The sequence below is a fragment of the Macrobrachium rosenbergii genome, chromosome 26, assembly GCF_040412425.1.
Source record: "Macrobrachium rosenbergii isolate ZJJX-2024 chromosome 26, ASM4041242v1, whole genome shotgun sequence".
Lineage (NCBI taxonomy): Eukaryota > Metazoa > Arthropoda > Malacostraca > Decapoda > Palaemonidae > Macrobrachium > Macrobrachium rosenbergii.
Window position 1 is genome coordinate 17951597 of NC_089766.1, and position 18266 is coordinate 17969862.

General features: G+C 35.8%; 1 protein-coding gene across 1 annotated transcript in view; it reads right to left on the reverse strand.

The window, feature by feature from the left end:
• LOC136853095 (organic cation transporter protein-like) overlaps nucleotides 1-15848 on the reverse strand; it is a 351698-nt gene extending 335850 nt beyond the window's left edge. The window contains exons 1-3 of the mRNA XM_067128409.1: nucleotides 15782-15848; nucleotides 15535-15670; nucleotides 13322-13442 (exon numbers count right to left, since the gene is read on the reverse strand). Of these exons, the coding sequence (XP_066984510.1) occupies nucleotides 13322-13442; nucleotides 15535-15616 (203 nt within the window). The 5' untranslated portion in view covers nucleotides 15617-15670; nucleotides 15782-15848. The remainder of the gene's footprint in view (nucleotides 1-13321; nucleotides 13443-15534; nucleotides 15671-15781) is intronic.
• Between the last annotated feature and the right edge of the window lie 2418 nt (nucleotides 15849-18266).

Below are 18266 nucleotides of genomic sequence, written 5' to 3' on the forward strand. Positions count from 1 at the left end.
AAATAAAAAGAACTCAGAAATTCCCATGTAAAAATCATTGGTAAATATTTCTGTAATGGTAAATCTGCAATAAAAGTTAGTATGATTTTGACGTCAAGCATAAGGAGGCTTTTACAAAAAAATAAAATAAAATAAAAAAATCCATTATCAAGAACTGGTATCTAAGTAAAAAAAATACCTTTACTAGTATCCATATACCTGTGGGTTCAATTTTTGCAACCATTTACACTAATTTCCCACGTGTGGGTGAGCTATTTGGTCTACGGCTAGGCAGTGGCCTAGGCCTGTAATGCTTTTCCATGGAGCCCACAAATAGATACAATGCAGTTAAATCTTTAATACCCATCTAACAGGCACAAAATTAAAACAATGATATATAATATAAATGACTCTGCTTCCCTCTTCTTTATTTTGCGCTTTAAAAGGTCATCTAGTAACGTGTAGGCTAACTATCCTGTGCAGGTTAGCTTTACCGGTAGGCTAAGTTCTTTACAAAAGTTATCAAGTACTTGAGATCTAATTATACCACATTTACCGTGTGAGATATTGGCAATAAAAGATTTAAAATGCTGAAATAACCTCTGGAATTTATAAATTAATTACGAAGGGCCAAAACTTTACCAAGCTTATAAAGTGTAGGAAAGGCGGTCTATGTAGGCCTATGGTGCCTCGAACAAAATTCAAGTTCCTTGAAGTTCTCGCAACACATTAAAGTGTGAGCAGCCACGCTGGTAAATCAAAGTTTAGTCATTATTTAAACACACTATCGTATAATATTAAAATCTACCCAATTTCACCTACCAGAAATGGCGGAGCAGTTCAACATCATTTACGATGCTTTTGCACTGACTCAATATGAATACGAATATGAATGCGTGTAGCGACTGAATGACAAGGTTGGTTATCTTGAGGCGCAGATAGTTATGCTTTTTCCTATAACTAATTTGGGAAATGTATGGCATCCTGAATCTCAGAATATCAATGCCAGTCATATTGATGTCTTCATTAGATTATCCTGAACCTACAAGCAAAATTAATACTTAAATGGCACAACCACTCTCATAAGCTCCATGTGGACTTTAGTGGACATTCCGCCCCCCCCCAAAAAAAAAAATGCAGCATGTACACATTTATTATTTATTTTAAATGCAACGCTGCAACAGGACAACCTGCAGAAAAAATGCAAACTACTTTAACAGTTATATTAATAATAATATAATAGGTAACACCTCCAGGTGTAGTGCAAATGTTCCGGAAAAAAGGTGCAAAAATCCAAAAAGCAATGTAAAACAGTGCAATCAAAAGTAAAAATCAAATATAAAAGTTTCAGAGCGAGGAAATTTTGTACTTTTCTGTTTGGTTATAGTATTCAGTAACAAAACTCTTTGAAATGATGAACACAATGTGCAAACAAGGCAATCTCAAACGATAAATGGCACTAACATCTCCAATGTTCTTTAGAACTTCACACATCTCGACTTCCTAGCAGCAAAGGCATCTATGGTTTCATCAAATGATATTTGTTTAGACACTTCCTAATTAATACTTATTAATGCCAGTCCACTGAGGCCTTCCTGAGACATTGTAGATCTTAAGTAAGTTTTAATCAGCTTGAGTTTGGTGAAGCTTCTCTAAGCAGATGCCACAGTCACTGGAGTGGTGACATATTCTCAGTGCTATCCACATATTGGGATATACTTCCTTTAGATTTTTCTCCTCCAGAAAAACCAAAAGCTTAAGTGCTGTCATCTTGCATTTGGGCCAAGTTGGAAAAGATTGCGTTTCCACAATCATTTCTTCCACAATTAAGTCCGATTTATCTCCCTAGGTCAGGGTTTTGGTCAGTCCTTTAGCTTGCTTCCCAAGCTCATCAGGTGGCAGATCAGGGAAGTTTATGAGAACACTAAATTTATTGGCAATGTCACTCATTATTTCTGATCTCTCTTTAGTGATGAAATGCACACATCAACAACTGCACTGAAAAAAGAAACTTCCATTCTTTTCACTGCATCACTGGGCTGCTTATTGGGAGCCTCATATGAAAACTGCCTTTGGTAGTTCTGAGTGTTCTTTAAAGCAGCAACCACATTCATCTCCGGTGATGACCTGAAGGCTAATGAGCTAATCCTTGCCCCCCCCACTTTAAGAAAGAAAAGTCAAGTATCAAGAAAATGTATTTCAGAGAAAACATGTCAAGTAGCCTAAGTGTAAAGGGTGTGTTTCAAGTTTATTATAAATATATTTTTATTTATCTTTTTGATATTTAATTTATTTTTTCTATTTGTAATTTGGCGCTCCCTCTGTAATTTAGCATCCTAGGCAGCCACCTGTGTGGCCTATGCCCAGAGCCGGCCCTGCAAATGGGAATGAATGTTGCAACCAAGGTCTAAAGTCCAGTGGTCCTCAAACTTTTTCGTGAGCGACCCCATTTGGAACATTTCAATGTTTTGCGACCCAGAGTAAAGTATAGAGAAAAAAAAATGTACAGCGATATATACACTTTATTTTGGAAAAAAATAAATAATGTGCACAGCTTTTCATTCACAAAACTAAACTAGTGGGTTACATGGCACTGCTTTTCCCTTTCACAAAACTAAATTAACAGGAATCGTGGCACTGCTTTTCATTCACAAAACTAAACTGATAGAGTCCATGGCACTGCTTTTCATTCATAAAACTAAATTAAAAGAATCCATGGCACTGATTTTCATTCACAAAACTAAATTAATAGAATCCATGGCACTGCTTTTCATTCACAAAACAAAATTAACAGAATCCATGGCACTGCTTTTCACTCACAAAACTAAATTAATAGAATCCATGGCACTGATTTTCATTCACAAAACTGAATTAATAGAATCCATGGCACTGATTTTCATTCACAAAACTGAATTAATAGAATCCATGGCACTGATTTTCATTCACAAAACTAAATTAACAGAATCCATGCACTGCTTTTCATTCACAAAACTAAATTAATAGAATCCATGGCACTGCTTTTCATTCACAAAATCAAATTAATAGAATCCATGGCACTGCTTTTCATTCACAAAACTAAATTAAAAGAAACCATGGCACTGCTTTTCATTCACAAAACTAAATTAATAGAATCGATGGCACTGCTTTTCATTCACAAAATACAATTAATAGAATCCATGGCACTGCTTTTCATTCACAAAACTAAATCAAAAGAATCCATGGCACTGCTTTTCATTCACAAAACTAAACTGACAGAGTCCATGGCACTGCTTTTCATTCAAAAAACTAAATTAAAAGAATCCATGGCACTGATTTTCATTCACAAAATAAAATTAATACAATCCATGGCACTGCTTTTCATTCACAAAACAAAATTAACAGAATCAATGGCACTGCTTTTCACTCACAAAACTAAATTAATAGAATCCATGGCACTGATTTTCATTCACAAAACTAAATTAACAGAATCCATGCACTGCTTTTCATTCACAAAACTAAATTAATAGAATCCATGGCACTGCTTTTTTCACAAAATAAAATTAATAGAATCCACAAAACTAAATTAAAAGAATCCATGGCACTGATTTTCATTCACAAAACTAAATTAATAGAATAGATGGCACTGCTTTTCATTCACAAAAATAAAATTAATAGAATCCATGGCACTGCTTTTCATTCACAAAACTAAATTAAAAGAATCCATGGCACTGATTTTCATTCACAAAACAAAATTAACAGAATCAATGGCACTGCTTTTTTCACAAAACTGAATTAATAGAATCCATGGCACTGATTTTCATTCACAAAACTAAATTAACAGAATAGAATTCAAAACATGGCACTGCTTTTCATTCACAAAATAAAATTAATAGAATCCATGGTACTGCTTTTCATTCACAAAACTAAATTAAAAGAATCCATGGCACTGCTTTTCATTCACAAAACTAAATTAACAGAATAGATGGCACTGCTTTTCATTCACAAAATAAAATTAATAGAATCCATGGCACTGCTTTTCATTCACAAAACTAAATTAAAAGAATCCATGGCACTGATTTTCATTCACAAAACTAAATTAACAGAATCCACGGCACTGCTTTTCATTCACAAAACTAAATTAATAGAATCTATGACACTGCTTTTCATTCATAAAATAAAATTAATGGAATTCAGGGCACTACTTTTCATTCATAAAACTACATTAATAGAATCCATGGAACTGCTTTTCATTCACAAAACTAAATTAACAGAATCAATGGCACTGCTTTTCATTCACAAAACGAAATTTAAAAAATCCATGGCACTGCTTTTCATTCACAAAACTAAATTAATAGAATCCATGGCACTGCTTTTTATTCACAAAGCTAAATTAACAGAATCCATGGCACTGATTTTTATTCACAAAACTAAATTAATAGAATCCATGGCACTGCTTTTCATTCACCAAATAAAATTAATAGAACTCAAGGCACTGCTTTTCATTCTCAAAATAAAATTAATAGAATCCATGGCACTGCTTTTCATTCACAAAACTAAATTAATAGAATCCGTGACACTGCTTTTCATTCACAAAACTAAATCAATAGAATCTATGGCAGTGCTTTTCATTCACAAAACTAAATTAAAAGAATCCAAGGCACTGCTTTTCATTCACAAAACTAAATTAATACAATCCATGGCACTGCTTTTCATTCATTCACAAAACTAAATTAACAGAATCCATGGCACAGCTTTTCATTCACAAAACTAAATTAATAGAATCCATGGCACTGCTTTTCATTCAAAAACTAAATTGATAGAATCAATGGCACTGCTTTTCATTCACAAACTAAATTAACAGAATCCATGGCATTGCTTTTCATTCACAAAACTAAATTAATAAAATCCATGGTACTGCTTTTCGTTCACAAAATAAAATTAATAGAATCCATGGCACTGTTTTTCATTCACAAAATAAAATTAACAGAATCTGTGGCACTACTTTTCATTCACAAAACTAAATTAATAGAATCCGTGGCAATGTTATTATTCACAATACTAAATTAACAGAATCTATGGTACTGCTTTTCATTCACAAAACTAAATTAATAGAATCCATGACATTGCTTTTCATTCACAAAAATAAATGAATAGAATCTATGGCACTGCTTTTCATTCACAAAACTAAATTAATAGAATCCATGGCACTTCTTTTCATTCACAATATAAAATTAATAGAATCCATGGCACTGCTTTTCTTTCACAAAATAGAATTAATAAAATCCATGGCAATGCTTTTCATTCACAAAATAAAATTAATAGAATCCATGGCACTGCTTTTCATTCACAAAATAAAATTAATAGAATACATGGCACTGCTTTTCATTCACAAAATAAAATTAACAGAATCCATGGCACTGCTTTTCATTCACAAAATAAAATTTGTAGAATTCATAGCACTGCTTTTCATTCACAATACAAAATTAATAGAATCTATGGCAGTGCTTTTCATTCACAAAATAAAATTAATAGAATCCATGACACTGATTTTTAGCCACAATGTAAAATTAATCGAATCCATGGCGCTACTTTACATTCTTTTATTCACAAAACTAAATTAATAGAATCCATGGCACTGCTTTACATTCTTTTATTCACAAAACTGAATTAATAGAATCCATGGCACTGCTTTACATTCTTTTATTCACAAAACTAAATTAAAAGAATCCATGGCACTGCTTTTCATTCACAAAACCAAATTAATAGAATCCATGGCACTGCTTTTCATTCACAAAACCAAATTAATAGAATCCATGGCACTGCTTTTCATTCACAAAACTAGATTAAAACAATCCATGGCACTGCTTTTCATTCACAAAACTAAATTAATGGGATCCATGGCACTGCTTTTCATTCACAAAACTAAATTTATAGAATCCATGGCACTGGTTTTCATTCACAAAACTAAATTAATAGTATATATGACACTGCTTTTCATTCACAAAACTAAATTAAAAGAATCCATGGCACTGCTTTTCATTCACAAAACTAAATTAATAGAATCCATGGCACTGATTTTCACTCACAAAACAAAATTAACAGAATCCAGGGCACTGCTTTTCATTTACAAAACTAAATTAATAGAATCCATGGCATTGCTTTTCATTCACAAAACTAAATTAGCAGAATCCATGGCACTATTTTTCATTCACAAAACTAAATTAACAGAGTCCGTGGTACTGCTTTTCACTCACAAAACTAAATTAACAGAATTTATGGCACTGCTTTTCATTCACAAAATAAAATTAATAGACTCCATGGCACAGCTTTTCATTCACAAAACTAAGTTAACAGAATGTATGGCACTGCCTTTTATTCACAAAACTAATTAATAAAATCCATGGCACTGCTTTTCATTCACAAAACTAAATTAACAGAATCTATGGCACTGCTTTTCATTCACAAAATAAAATTAATAGAATCCATGGCACTGCTTTTCATTCACAAAATAAAATTAATAGAATCCATGGCACTGCTTTTCAATCACAAAATAAAATTAACAGAATCCATGGCACTGCTTTTCATTCACAAAATAAAATTAATAAAATCCATGGCACTGCTTTTCAGTCACAAAATAAAATTAATAGAATCTATGGCACTGATTTTCATTCACAAAATAAAATTAATAGAATCCATGGCACTGCTTTTCATTCACAAAACTAAATTAATAGAATTCATGGCACTGCTTTTTTGTTCACAAAATAAAATTAATAGAATCCATGGCACTGCTTTTCATTCTCAAAACTAAATTAACAGAATCTAGGGCACTGCTTTTTATTCACAAAACTAAATTAATAGAATCCATGGCACTGCTTTTCTTTCACAAAATAGAATTACTAAAATCCATGGCACTGCTTTTCATTCACAAAACTAAATTAATAGAATCCATGACACTGCTTTTCATTCACAAGACTAAATTAATGGAATCCATGGCACTGCTTTTCATTCACAAAATAAAATTAATAGAATCCATGGCACTGCTTTTCATTCACAAAATAAAATTAATAGAATCCAAGGCATTGCTTTTCATTCACAAAATAAAATTAATAGAATTCATGGCACTGCTTTTCATTCACAAAATAAAATTAATAGAATCCATGGCACAGCTTTTCATTCACAAAACTAAATTAATAGAATCCATGGCACTGCTTTTTATTCACAAAATAAAATTAATAGAACCCATGGCACTACTTATCATTCACAAAACTAAATTGATAGAATCCATGGCACTGCTTTTCATTCACAAAACTAAATTAATACAATCCATGGCACTGCTTTTCATTCACAAAACTAAATTGATAGAATCCATTGCACTACTTTTCATTGACAAAACTAAATTAATAGAATCCAATACACTGCTTTTCATTCACAAAACTAAAGAGAATCCATGGCACTGCTTTTCATTCACAAAACTAAATCAATAGAATTCATGACACTGCTTTTCATTCGCGTGAGACTAAATTAAAGGGATCCATGGCACTACTGTCCATTCACAAACAAAATTGATAGAATCCATGGCACTGCTTTTCATTCATAAAACTAAATTAATGGGATCCATGGCACTGCTTTTCATTCACAAAACAAAATTAATAGAATCCGTGGCACTGCTTTTCATTCACAAAACAAAATTAATAGGGTCCATGGCACTGGTTTTCATTCACAAAACTAAATTAATGGGATCCATGGTGCTATTTCTCACTTACCAGTTTGTCAAATCGTGGGTTTATCATGGTAAGGCTGCATCTCATATCATGCTCGGGATTAAGGTTGTTCTCTACTTACTTTTGATATGGGTCAGAACCTGTGTCCCTGCGACCCATCCAAATTGATCTTGCTACCCAACTTTGGTTTGTGACCCATAGTTTGAGAACCACTGGTGACTCTAGACTGCATAGCTTGGTTACAACATCCACTAAAAACGGTAAACACCTTGATGACAGTAAATTTGCAGTAGATTTTAGCATGATTTTCTTATTAAGCATATTAAGTAGATTTTGGGGGGCAGCATAAAAACTCCAGTATCAAGCATGTTGCAATAAGGTAAAATAATATCCATATTAGAATGAATGCCAGTGTGGAAATGAACCAGTTGGAGATGGGTCTAGCACCCAGTGTTAAATGCATTTCCACACCACTGACTTCCACGCTCGCTTAATTATGAAGTCGTTCAACCATCGGTAAAGTCTAACGTATATAAAAAGCATGTGTTTTCCTTCACAGTCTAAAGATCATTTCCCATTAACTTCCCTTAAGTTAATTACAATCACTTTTTACATTTATTAAAACAATTTTAAATAGATTTCAGTTACCTTCATTAGATGGAAACCTAAAGCTGTCACTCTGTTGTCGTCTGCATTCGACTTCTGCTGCTTCATGATTCAGCGCAAACAACCATTCTTTGATGGCTCTTTATTCAGTCATTATTATATAAACGTATATAAATATGCAAATGACCGAGAATATAGGTCAATGAATCATATAAGAAACTAATATATCTGACCACAACAAACACCTAAAAAGAATGTGGAAATTTTTCCGCACTTGGTGTGGCAGACTGTAAAATGAAGACCCCACTTCCGCACCCGATCATCTTGTGCATCAAAACTTCCACACCGAAGGCCACATTTCCATGTTTTGGCAACACTGCTAGCAACCAACAGCATTCTGTGTCTTGGCACAAAGCAGCCTCTATGACTGCTTTAATGGAGTATATCCTAAATAAACTACCTGATCTAATCTCACATACAACTTTGCAGTCTTCATGTCGGGGCCGGGATTCCTTGTTAATGGCAGGGCTCCCATGTTACTAGCCTATAATATATTCTGTGGGTCTTTTTTCATTTTTACAAATGTACATAATTTTAAAATAATGCTCTATCATCACTTGTGAATAGTCATGCCTTATCCCTCACTTAAGTAACAAATCAGGAAATATCAAGTGAATAAACTCACCTGCCAAAACTGAAGCAAAATAGTGAGTGACATCGCTGGTCATGTACAAACAGTCGTCTTAACTACACAAAACGTAACGGTAGAACTAAGCATTAGCTCCGCGTCGGGTACTTCCTTTAAAATTGACTTTTCCTACACAGTAGTATTTTGGTTGCTTATCAAGAATTTACCATTATTTTTTGACAGTCGACTGTAACCTGTAATTAACCTCCAAACTGATTATGTTTTTGGTATTTCTAAGTAATAGCTCCACACAGACTGTATGGAATGGTTCCGCGAATACCAAAGTCATGAGGGAGCCATGTGTTTAAGGGATTGGCTAAGGAAATCTATTATAAAAGGGAGCATACTAACCTAATGTACCCAAACCTAGTAGGTCGTGTTACTTATACAGGGGCTCCCTCTCGCTGGTAAAGGAAACCACTTTTTTACCAAAAGGAAACGAGATAGCATTCCAGGATTTACATACAAAAACATTCCCTGAGGTTAACACTGCCCAAAAAAATGTAAATTCTTGATAAGCATCCAAAATACTGTAATAGTAAATTTTAAAGGAAAGACCCGACGTGGAGCTAATGCTTAGTGCTACTGTTTTTGTATGCTGGGCATCCTGGAATGCTATCGTGCATGTGCAGTGTTATTGGGGAACTTTTGGTAAAAAGTGGTTCCTTTACCCGGAGGGCGGAGCCCCTGGCTAAGTAACACTGCCTACTAGGTTAGGTTTGATTAGGTCAGCATGGTTCCTTTTATAACAGATTTCCTTAGCCAGGCCGTTCTTGAACATATGGCTCCCTAATGGTTTTGGTATTCGCGGAACCGTTCCATACAGTCCGTGCGTAACTATTACTTAGAAATACCGATGTAATGAGAGAGAGAGAGAGAGAGAGAGAGAGAGAGAGAGAGAGAGAGAGAGAGAGAGAGAGAGAGAGAGGGTAATTCTAACTATATATTATTATTTCGTTTCTTACTTCCAAAATGAGTTTGTGTTTATTGTTCTATTAGAATTGTCGGTTTGTGACGGTGGCTGCGTGTCATCAAGATCCCTTGCCAAAGTGCTGCTCATAAGTGTGATAATGTCAGTGTGGTCTCGACAGGAGGATGGCCGAAGTGGAGATGATAAACAGGAAGCGTCACCAACCGACAATCCTAAACACTCCCACCAGGCAACAGCATTCAAGGCCACTGACTGTTGGTTAGGTGTGGGGTCGGGGATGGGGGATTTGCTTAAAGTGGGCCTTTCGTAACAAAGGGGCCGTTCAAAAATTACGTAACGCCTTGTGGGGGGGAGGGGCTACGGCGGAAGTGTCATGAGTGAGACGTGGGGGTGGGAGGGGGTGCAGCCATAAGTTACTTAACATTTTCAGATTTTTTCTTTGTTTCTTTTGAAAAGATGTAAATGTAGAAGGACACAAGAGAGACGGTAAAGATTTGGCAATAGATTATTATTATATATTTTAGCAATATTGAGAATTCGGTATTTTTTTTTTTTTTTGCATAATTGTTTAAAAAATATCACAAACTCAACTCTCGTTTGTACTTCAACATTTTCCACTATATGTATTACATGACATATAATAATCTCACAAACTCATCCCTTTTCTGAGCTCCGACAGTCTCTACTTATGCATAGATATGGCTTAGTTTTAAAAATATCACAAATTAAGTTAATCCTCTTCTAAACATGGCATAAAAGAACACTGTCATTTCAAATTTATCTGTGATTCTTTCATACAATGTCATAAAAGTATTAAGAAAAGCCTAAAGATAACAATTTCCAAGTATTAGTCTAGACTAATATATTATTGCATTAAAAAATTTTTTTAGGGACGTCTAGACATGTGTTATGAGAAGTGACAAGTTAGGAGGGGGGTCAAAAATTACCAAAAAAAAAAAAAGTGATACGTAATTTCTGAACGGACTCAAAGCAGTTATTTTGGAACGATTAAGAACCCGCCAGAATCAAAGTGCATATGTGCGATACTAATTTGACGTCAGATGTCACACTGAGTCCTGTGTATCAAATTGGCAACTCCTCCTGCAATGCCAAGACTTTGGAAGTGGTCGATTCGTAATGTATATTGCAATTTTAAATTTGTATTGGTGATTAACTGCCTAAAATACTGCATAAACTTATTTAGAAGGAAGTTAATGTTATTAACCCATGAAGCGTTAATCGAACTTGCAGTATAGCTGAGTCAAGGCCATTGTGTAGTCAAAGTGAGGACAATTAGGATAATGGCATTATTGTGAAAATACACGATCATTTTTATGATTCATTAATGTGAAATCTAAAAATGGAAGTTGGAAAATAGTGCTGTGAAGAAATGACTGAATGAATGTATATTTCATAATCTTTGTATTGTTACTGTGAAGATAAAAGGAATTCTTGAAGAACTGAAAAGGTAAATAAAACTTGGTGTTTACGAAGTAATTCAGTGACGATACCTAACACAGGCGAGAACAGTATTTGATGACGTAGTCGCTTGAAAATGTTACGTGTAACATGTCTGTGTCTAATGACGAATTAAGGTGATGACACCTCCTTAATGAGGTACTTAAGTGAAAATGGACTCTAATGATGTTGTAAAGTCCCCGCTCAACGCGTTCTCTGTACAGAACATCCCGTTTTCTGCGGTGCCTTTTCATCGACCTAAGGTCGATCGGAATATACATTTACCATCATAATTGTAAACTGTGTATATGTTGTCTTTCTAAACAATCATGTTTTATGTACAAGTCACGAGTTATTTATGTTATGTGTCAGACATTGTTGATCACTATGTTCTCTGTATGAACCTGTCCTGTTTTTTAAGGAATTAGTTTGAAGGTCATCTGTAAAGTTTGACAGCGATCTCTGCGAACCACGCAGACGGCATCACCTGTTTTCATCAATAAAACTTTGTACGAGCAGCGGCTGGCACAAGGCCAGCTAAACTAAAACAACAACATCAATAAAGACGGGTCCTAGGAGCAAGAGCCTTATAAGCAGCACAAGGCCAGCTAAATCTAAAACAACAACATCAATAAACCTTTACGGGATGCTCTAGGAGCAAGAGCCCGTGCTGGCACAAGGCCAGCTAAATCTAAAACAACAACATCAATAAACCTTTACGGGATGCTCTAGGAGCAAGAGCCCGTGCTGGCACAAGGCCAGCTAAATCTAAAACAACAACATCAATAAACCAGCGGGATGCTCTAGAGCAGAGCCCTGCTCATTGACAAGGCCAGCTAAATCTAAAACAACAAAAAATGAAGAGCCCGTGCTAAATAAACAAATCTGAAAAACAAAATCAATACCACCAGCAGTGCTTGTCTTCCTAAAAACTTGAATTAAACAAATAAAAATAAATAAGTAAAAATTTTCTTTTAAATATCTTTGTACCCATTGCTCTACATGATTTAATTCTAGAGCACGGTCATTCTACTCTAGTGATGCCACTTTGTGTTACCACTTATTATTTATAGTTATTTTTCTTATAGAGACAGCCATTATCATTTTATTTATAATCATGCTCAAGTGACTTCTGTATCGTTATCATGTAAACTTTGGTTGTTTATCTAGTCTTTTGTTATCATTGTGTAGAACCAGTAAGTAATAACCAGTGTGGAGGAGACTTGTCTGAAGTAGGGAGAGTGAAAATGAAAGCGCGGGAGATTCAAGGGGAAACTGCCTGAGAGAATAGGCATCCCCTTGAATATCTATCTTCTATAATAATAAAATCCGAGTGGGTCTTGTTTGTCCTCCCCCGGGTGACAGTAGGGGAGACATGAAACAGCCACCCATCCCCTGCAAACCGGTTTGTCCGCCCCGGGTGGGAGCGGGGTGAGTAGGGGAATGGGAAGGTAGGGGAGACATCCACCCTCCTCCTCCAAAACTTTGTCTGCCCTCGGTGGGGGCGAGGTAGGTAGGGTAGCGCGCCAGCAAGCCCGTTTTTTATAATAAACGCTATAAATATATAGATACTTTTTTTTTCAGATGATCTCCCGAACACCATCTATAACAACGTAACACCTTAAGAAAGGGAGACACTGGAATTCACATGCTTAGCCATCCGCCATTCTGAAGAGCATGTTCCGAGGGCCGAAGCACGATTGGAGAATGGTGGAAAAATGTCGTTTGGACTCATAATGTGATCAGATATCCCCGAATCTAGTTTTTGATAATTTTCAGCATTTTTTTTTACAAGGTCACTGCCATAACAGCCTGGATCAAATAGTTGAGGGACCATGAAATACCTTTCTGTCAAATTTCAAGAATTTCTTAATAATAATAATAATAATAATAATAATAATAATAATAATAATAATAATAATAATAATATAATAATAATAATAGTAATGGAGCACTTACGAATCAGTATCATTAGAAAGGAAGATTGTGTCATCATTGTCGGGTGGTAAGCGGCACTCGAACTTCAGCCTTGGAGCAACGAATGCGCCTGCTAGCGCGTGGGGACTTGGTAGACTCACGGCTGTAAATAAAAAAATAGATATTGCAACTTCATCCCCATAAAACCAAAGACTAATATTTAGAACCTGTAGCTGGCTTTCGGGGTCTGATATTAGCGCCATTGGGTTAAACCCAGATTCCACAGACCAACAAAATGAGCGAGTGATTTGCCATATTCAAGTTCGGCTTTGAAAATGGTTTTACTTAGATTACAGCTGAAATAAAAGTGAAGTTTCATGGAATCAAATTAATGAACTTTGGCTTTCCCAAATGTGAACACGCCAAATTAAGTCTCAAGTCCGAATAGAAGAAGAAGGTTGATCATTACAACCAGTGGATTGGCGCTGATGTTCATGGGTTTAATGTAGCTCAAAAGTAATAAAGCAAGCAGAATCAGTTTCTGAAATTATAAGCAGCCAGAAGTTCTTAGTACCGAACGCCATTTCCAGGATTTCAGTCTTCTCCAGTCTCTTTTTACCGAAGTGCGTATTTCAGGTTTAATGAGAGAGTGAGAGAGAGAGGTTTTCATACTTTCAGTAAATTTTCTCTTTCAGTGCTCAGTCAGGTTTAATGTCGGTTATTTAAATTTAGGGTGCTACTTTGGCTTGTTATCTACGCGTCACCTACTGTACTTCGAGGTACTAGTATTAAACACCGTATGGTAAATGTAAAGTAGACGGCCTCACGAAGATATCGTTTAATAATATCATTTGTCGACCACACAATATAGAAATGGGTTTATATAATATTTTGATCCCCGAGGGGTTAGTACTAAACACGGGGTCCCAAGGAGCTTCCGCCATGTTTAGTACTAGCACCTCGGAGTAGGTGACGCGTATAGATAACAAGCCAAGGTAGCACCAAATTTAGTCTCTCTCTCTCTCTCTCTCTCTCTCTCTCTCTCTCTCTCTCACGCACAGACACAGACTATTGTGCCTTGGATAGATGTTGACTTCCGTCAAGGACGTAAATGTTTTTGCATCCATTACTATTTTTTTCAAGCAGTTGGTAATATTTAGTCCCAACTCCGAAGCATGTCAAGATTAACGTCGCTGAAAACATCTGTTTGCTTATAGTAAAAACACAATACTTCATCATAAGTAACCCTCATAAAACATTCGCCCAGTTAATACAAACCTTATGTATTCAATCATTCGAATCACAAAATTGTATAATGTAATCTACTCTGATAATTTCCAAAGGTTGAAAGTTGAGCTCTGAAAGCATCCCGGGGATGTTCATGTAATGAAATTTATTTTATGTAATTTTTGTAACCGTCCCCAGTTCTTCCAAATAAATGTTTGTTGTTATTTTCCTTACAAAGAAATTTTCTGGTGTTTCCTTATCGGTTAAATTGTGTGAAATCAAACATTTCTCGAAGGACTCAAGCGAAGTGAATGCTTATCTTCTGAGGATATTTTTAATTTTATTTAGATACTGAAATTACCCATTGATGTTCAGTTACTGAATGTTTCATCGTGCCTACTGTAGGTCATGAGAAACAAGGAAATTATTGTATTAACCTAGGCATAGTATTTCTGATTTCATTATGAGTTACTTTACGCAGTAAATTGTAAGATATCACTTCAGTCCCATTTCTCAAGGCAATTTTAAGTCGTTTGGCAGATTTCAGTTAATGAATGAAATAAAGAAAAAATGTCTACGTATCGCTGGCAAGTCAGTAAACAACGAAATCACTGTTTCTTGCTTTTTTCCGGTCCCACATCTCCCAGGGCGCTCTGCGAGACTCGAACTCACACGTATAAATAATACGAAGTACTTGCATGTAAACTGACAAATCCACACTGTCGTTGCACTGAGATCAATGTCCTTGCACGCACAGGTATGGGTTTCTCTGAGTAAGGTTTGCCTTAAATTTTTCGAAAGCATTTCATGAAAACATAATCAGCAACCTTGTTAGAATCAGAATGACACGGAACAGAGAGAGAGAGAGAGAGAGAGAGAGAGAGAGAGAGAGAGAGAGAGAGAGAGAGAGAGAGAGAGAGCCAGCAACCTTGTTAGAATGAGAATGGTGAGGTACAAGGAGAGAGAGAGAGAGAGAGAGAGAGAGAGAGAGAGAGAGAGAGAGAGAGAGAGAGTATACATTCACCCACCATATCCAATCGCAACGTAGTGAAGCCAATTCCAATAGCCTGTGCCCAGCGTAGAAAAAATGTAATCCAGCTGATCTCTCATGTCGAACCAGAAGGCTGCAAATATACTTTCGTCAATGAACTCACCACTCGGACTCTGAAAAGAAATCCAAGTTGTATGAGAGGTAATGCTACAACAATTTATACGTCTAATCGCACACACAAAAAAGGACGTTCGCATCACAGCAGATAGAGGGTTTTGACTGACCGATGCGGCGGTCTTCGGAACAGTAGTGCGCACTGCGCTGGAGTGGTTGTACAGTTGTACTATCCAAGGGTCTACCATGGCGCAAGAGAGCCTGACGTTAATGGAACCTAAACAAGTCTCTTCCGCTACAAAGAGTGACCTTGATTTTAGGTTATGTCATTCAGAATTATCACGAATGCCCGGGTTATTTCTTTATTTATTCTCCAGGAGAGATTTCCTTTTGATGTGGTCACATAACTCGATGGCAGATCAAGGTCTTTTCGATCCCTTGCAGCCTTGGGCAAAGCACGCCTCAGGCGGTTGGGGAACTGCAGAACTCGATTCAGTATTTGATTACTCCACTTATTCGCATTCCTTTCCTGTAATTTAGGTGAACACTGACCCTTGGTTTGGTCTGTACATAACGTATCCTCTACTTAGTAAAGGTATGAAAGAATTTAATCAGTGGTGGGATTCAAATATTTTGTCAGCCGGCTCTATCATAAAAAGCATGTCAAATTTGCTCCACTTAGGTTCAACGTTGATCTTGGATTCTACCAAATAAAATGATCAATAATAATCATTTCAAATAAAATGCCTGGCCAGGCCCGTGCAGGCTTCTAGCCTAGGCCTAGATGAAATAACGTCTTGTTGTGCATAATCATCAAACATATCTTGGTTTACCGAACCTGCTGAACCGCACAATCAGTTATATTATATTGTGGTCTGATAATACAAATTATATAAGAATGTAAAGGGAAAGCAAGCACGGTATAGCACACCTGCTCGACCGCTTGTTGAAATACACGATAGGCCTATGCAATGAGTCACTAACAACACGTTAATTAGCCAAATTTTGCTTAAGTTTCAGTGAACATATATCCGTATACATCTTCATAAAAATGAAATAGGTTTCAGTGATCATATATCCGTATACATCTTCATAAAAAATGAAAAATACACTAATACACTTCTAACCAACATAAGGCAACACCTGGCTGTTTTGATCTAGGTTAAATGCTTTCACATTCGTGTCACTTAAAAAAATATATATATAATGACAAAATAATAACAGGCAACTCACAAGCCAGATGTGATGACAATGGAAAAGGCACAGCAATAATTTTGTTTTGGTTGACTTGCGACGGAAATGGATTTAAAAAATATCTGATATAGTGAATAATATGATCGTCAGTAATGCCATCATTGGTAAGCAAATTGATGAAGTTAGATTCTTACAATATACAAATAAAATAAATTTATCTAAATGTAAATAAAAATTGATTTTCATTACTTCTCACAACAAAATTCTGACCGCAGATGACGTGCAAACACGTGAGCAGTGTTGCCACATGTACGATAATATCGTACATGTACGATAAAAACGGCCTCGGTACGATAGCATTTTCCATTATCGTACGGTTTGTACGTTAATTCTAAGTATATATTTACAAATATATACAAATATAAGTGGTCGGTGAACTCCTCCATGGGTTCTTCCAAAGTTTACTGAGTTCAACAAATTTTTCCAGTCAGATAAAGCAGTAATAACAGTTCTCCATGGTATAAAGTGTCCATGCTATTCAGAGACCTCCTTCTCCCATATATGGACAGGACCTACAGTATGTAATGAAAACTGATCCAAATACTGCAAATCCTGAAAGACATGACAGGCATCTTAGTGACAGCCAAATGTACCTAGGAGTTAGTCATGCAGGGATTAAAAAACCCCTCCATACAGGAAAAGAAATCTCAACAGCAGGAGTTTTTTCAGAGGTGTAGAAATTTCCTTGTAGTGGCATGCACAGAAATAAGGAGGAGGTATAATTTCAATGATGGTGTCCTGTCAAAGTTAAACTGTCTCTGTCCAAAAAATGCTCTCTCATCAGAATTCAGAGAAAGAATCCCTTCCTTATTCCCTCTTGCATCTGAGCTTCCTCTGATTGTACCCCCAGATGACCAATCACTACTTCAAAAGCTGTATGATCAATGGAGAATGTTTCCCATATTGCAACATGAACTTAAACATCTCGTTGATGAGTCACCTGATAAGTTCTGGGGAGAGGTGTCCCAAAAAGAGTCTAGTTTTTCAGACCTAGCCAGTTTTGCTCTGACTGCTTTTTGCTTGCCGCACTCTAATGCTGAACGCGAACGAGTGTTCAGTAAAGTTAACCTCTTTAAAACTAAACAAAGAAACAGACTGAAAACAAGGACAGTTAATGGGGCTCTTCTCTCTGCTAGTTGCATCATAGGTTCAGGAGGGTCATGTGTTCATTTTACTCCTGCAAATGACATGTTTTCCAGAATAAATAATCATGCACAGTTATTCCAGAACATCAGAGAACATGAATTTGATTTGGAAGAAGATTCTTAAAGATATACTTTACAATTATTATTGTTATTAATTTCTTTATCATGGGATAAGTATCAGTACCAGTCATGTTTAATTATATATATTTATTTTAAATTACTACTCAGTGATGCTATTTTTGGGGGTGTTTAAAGA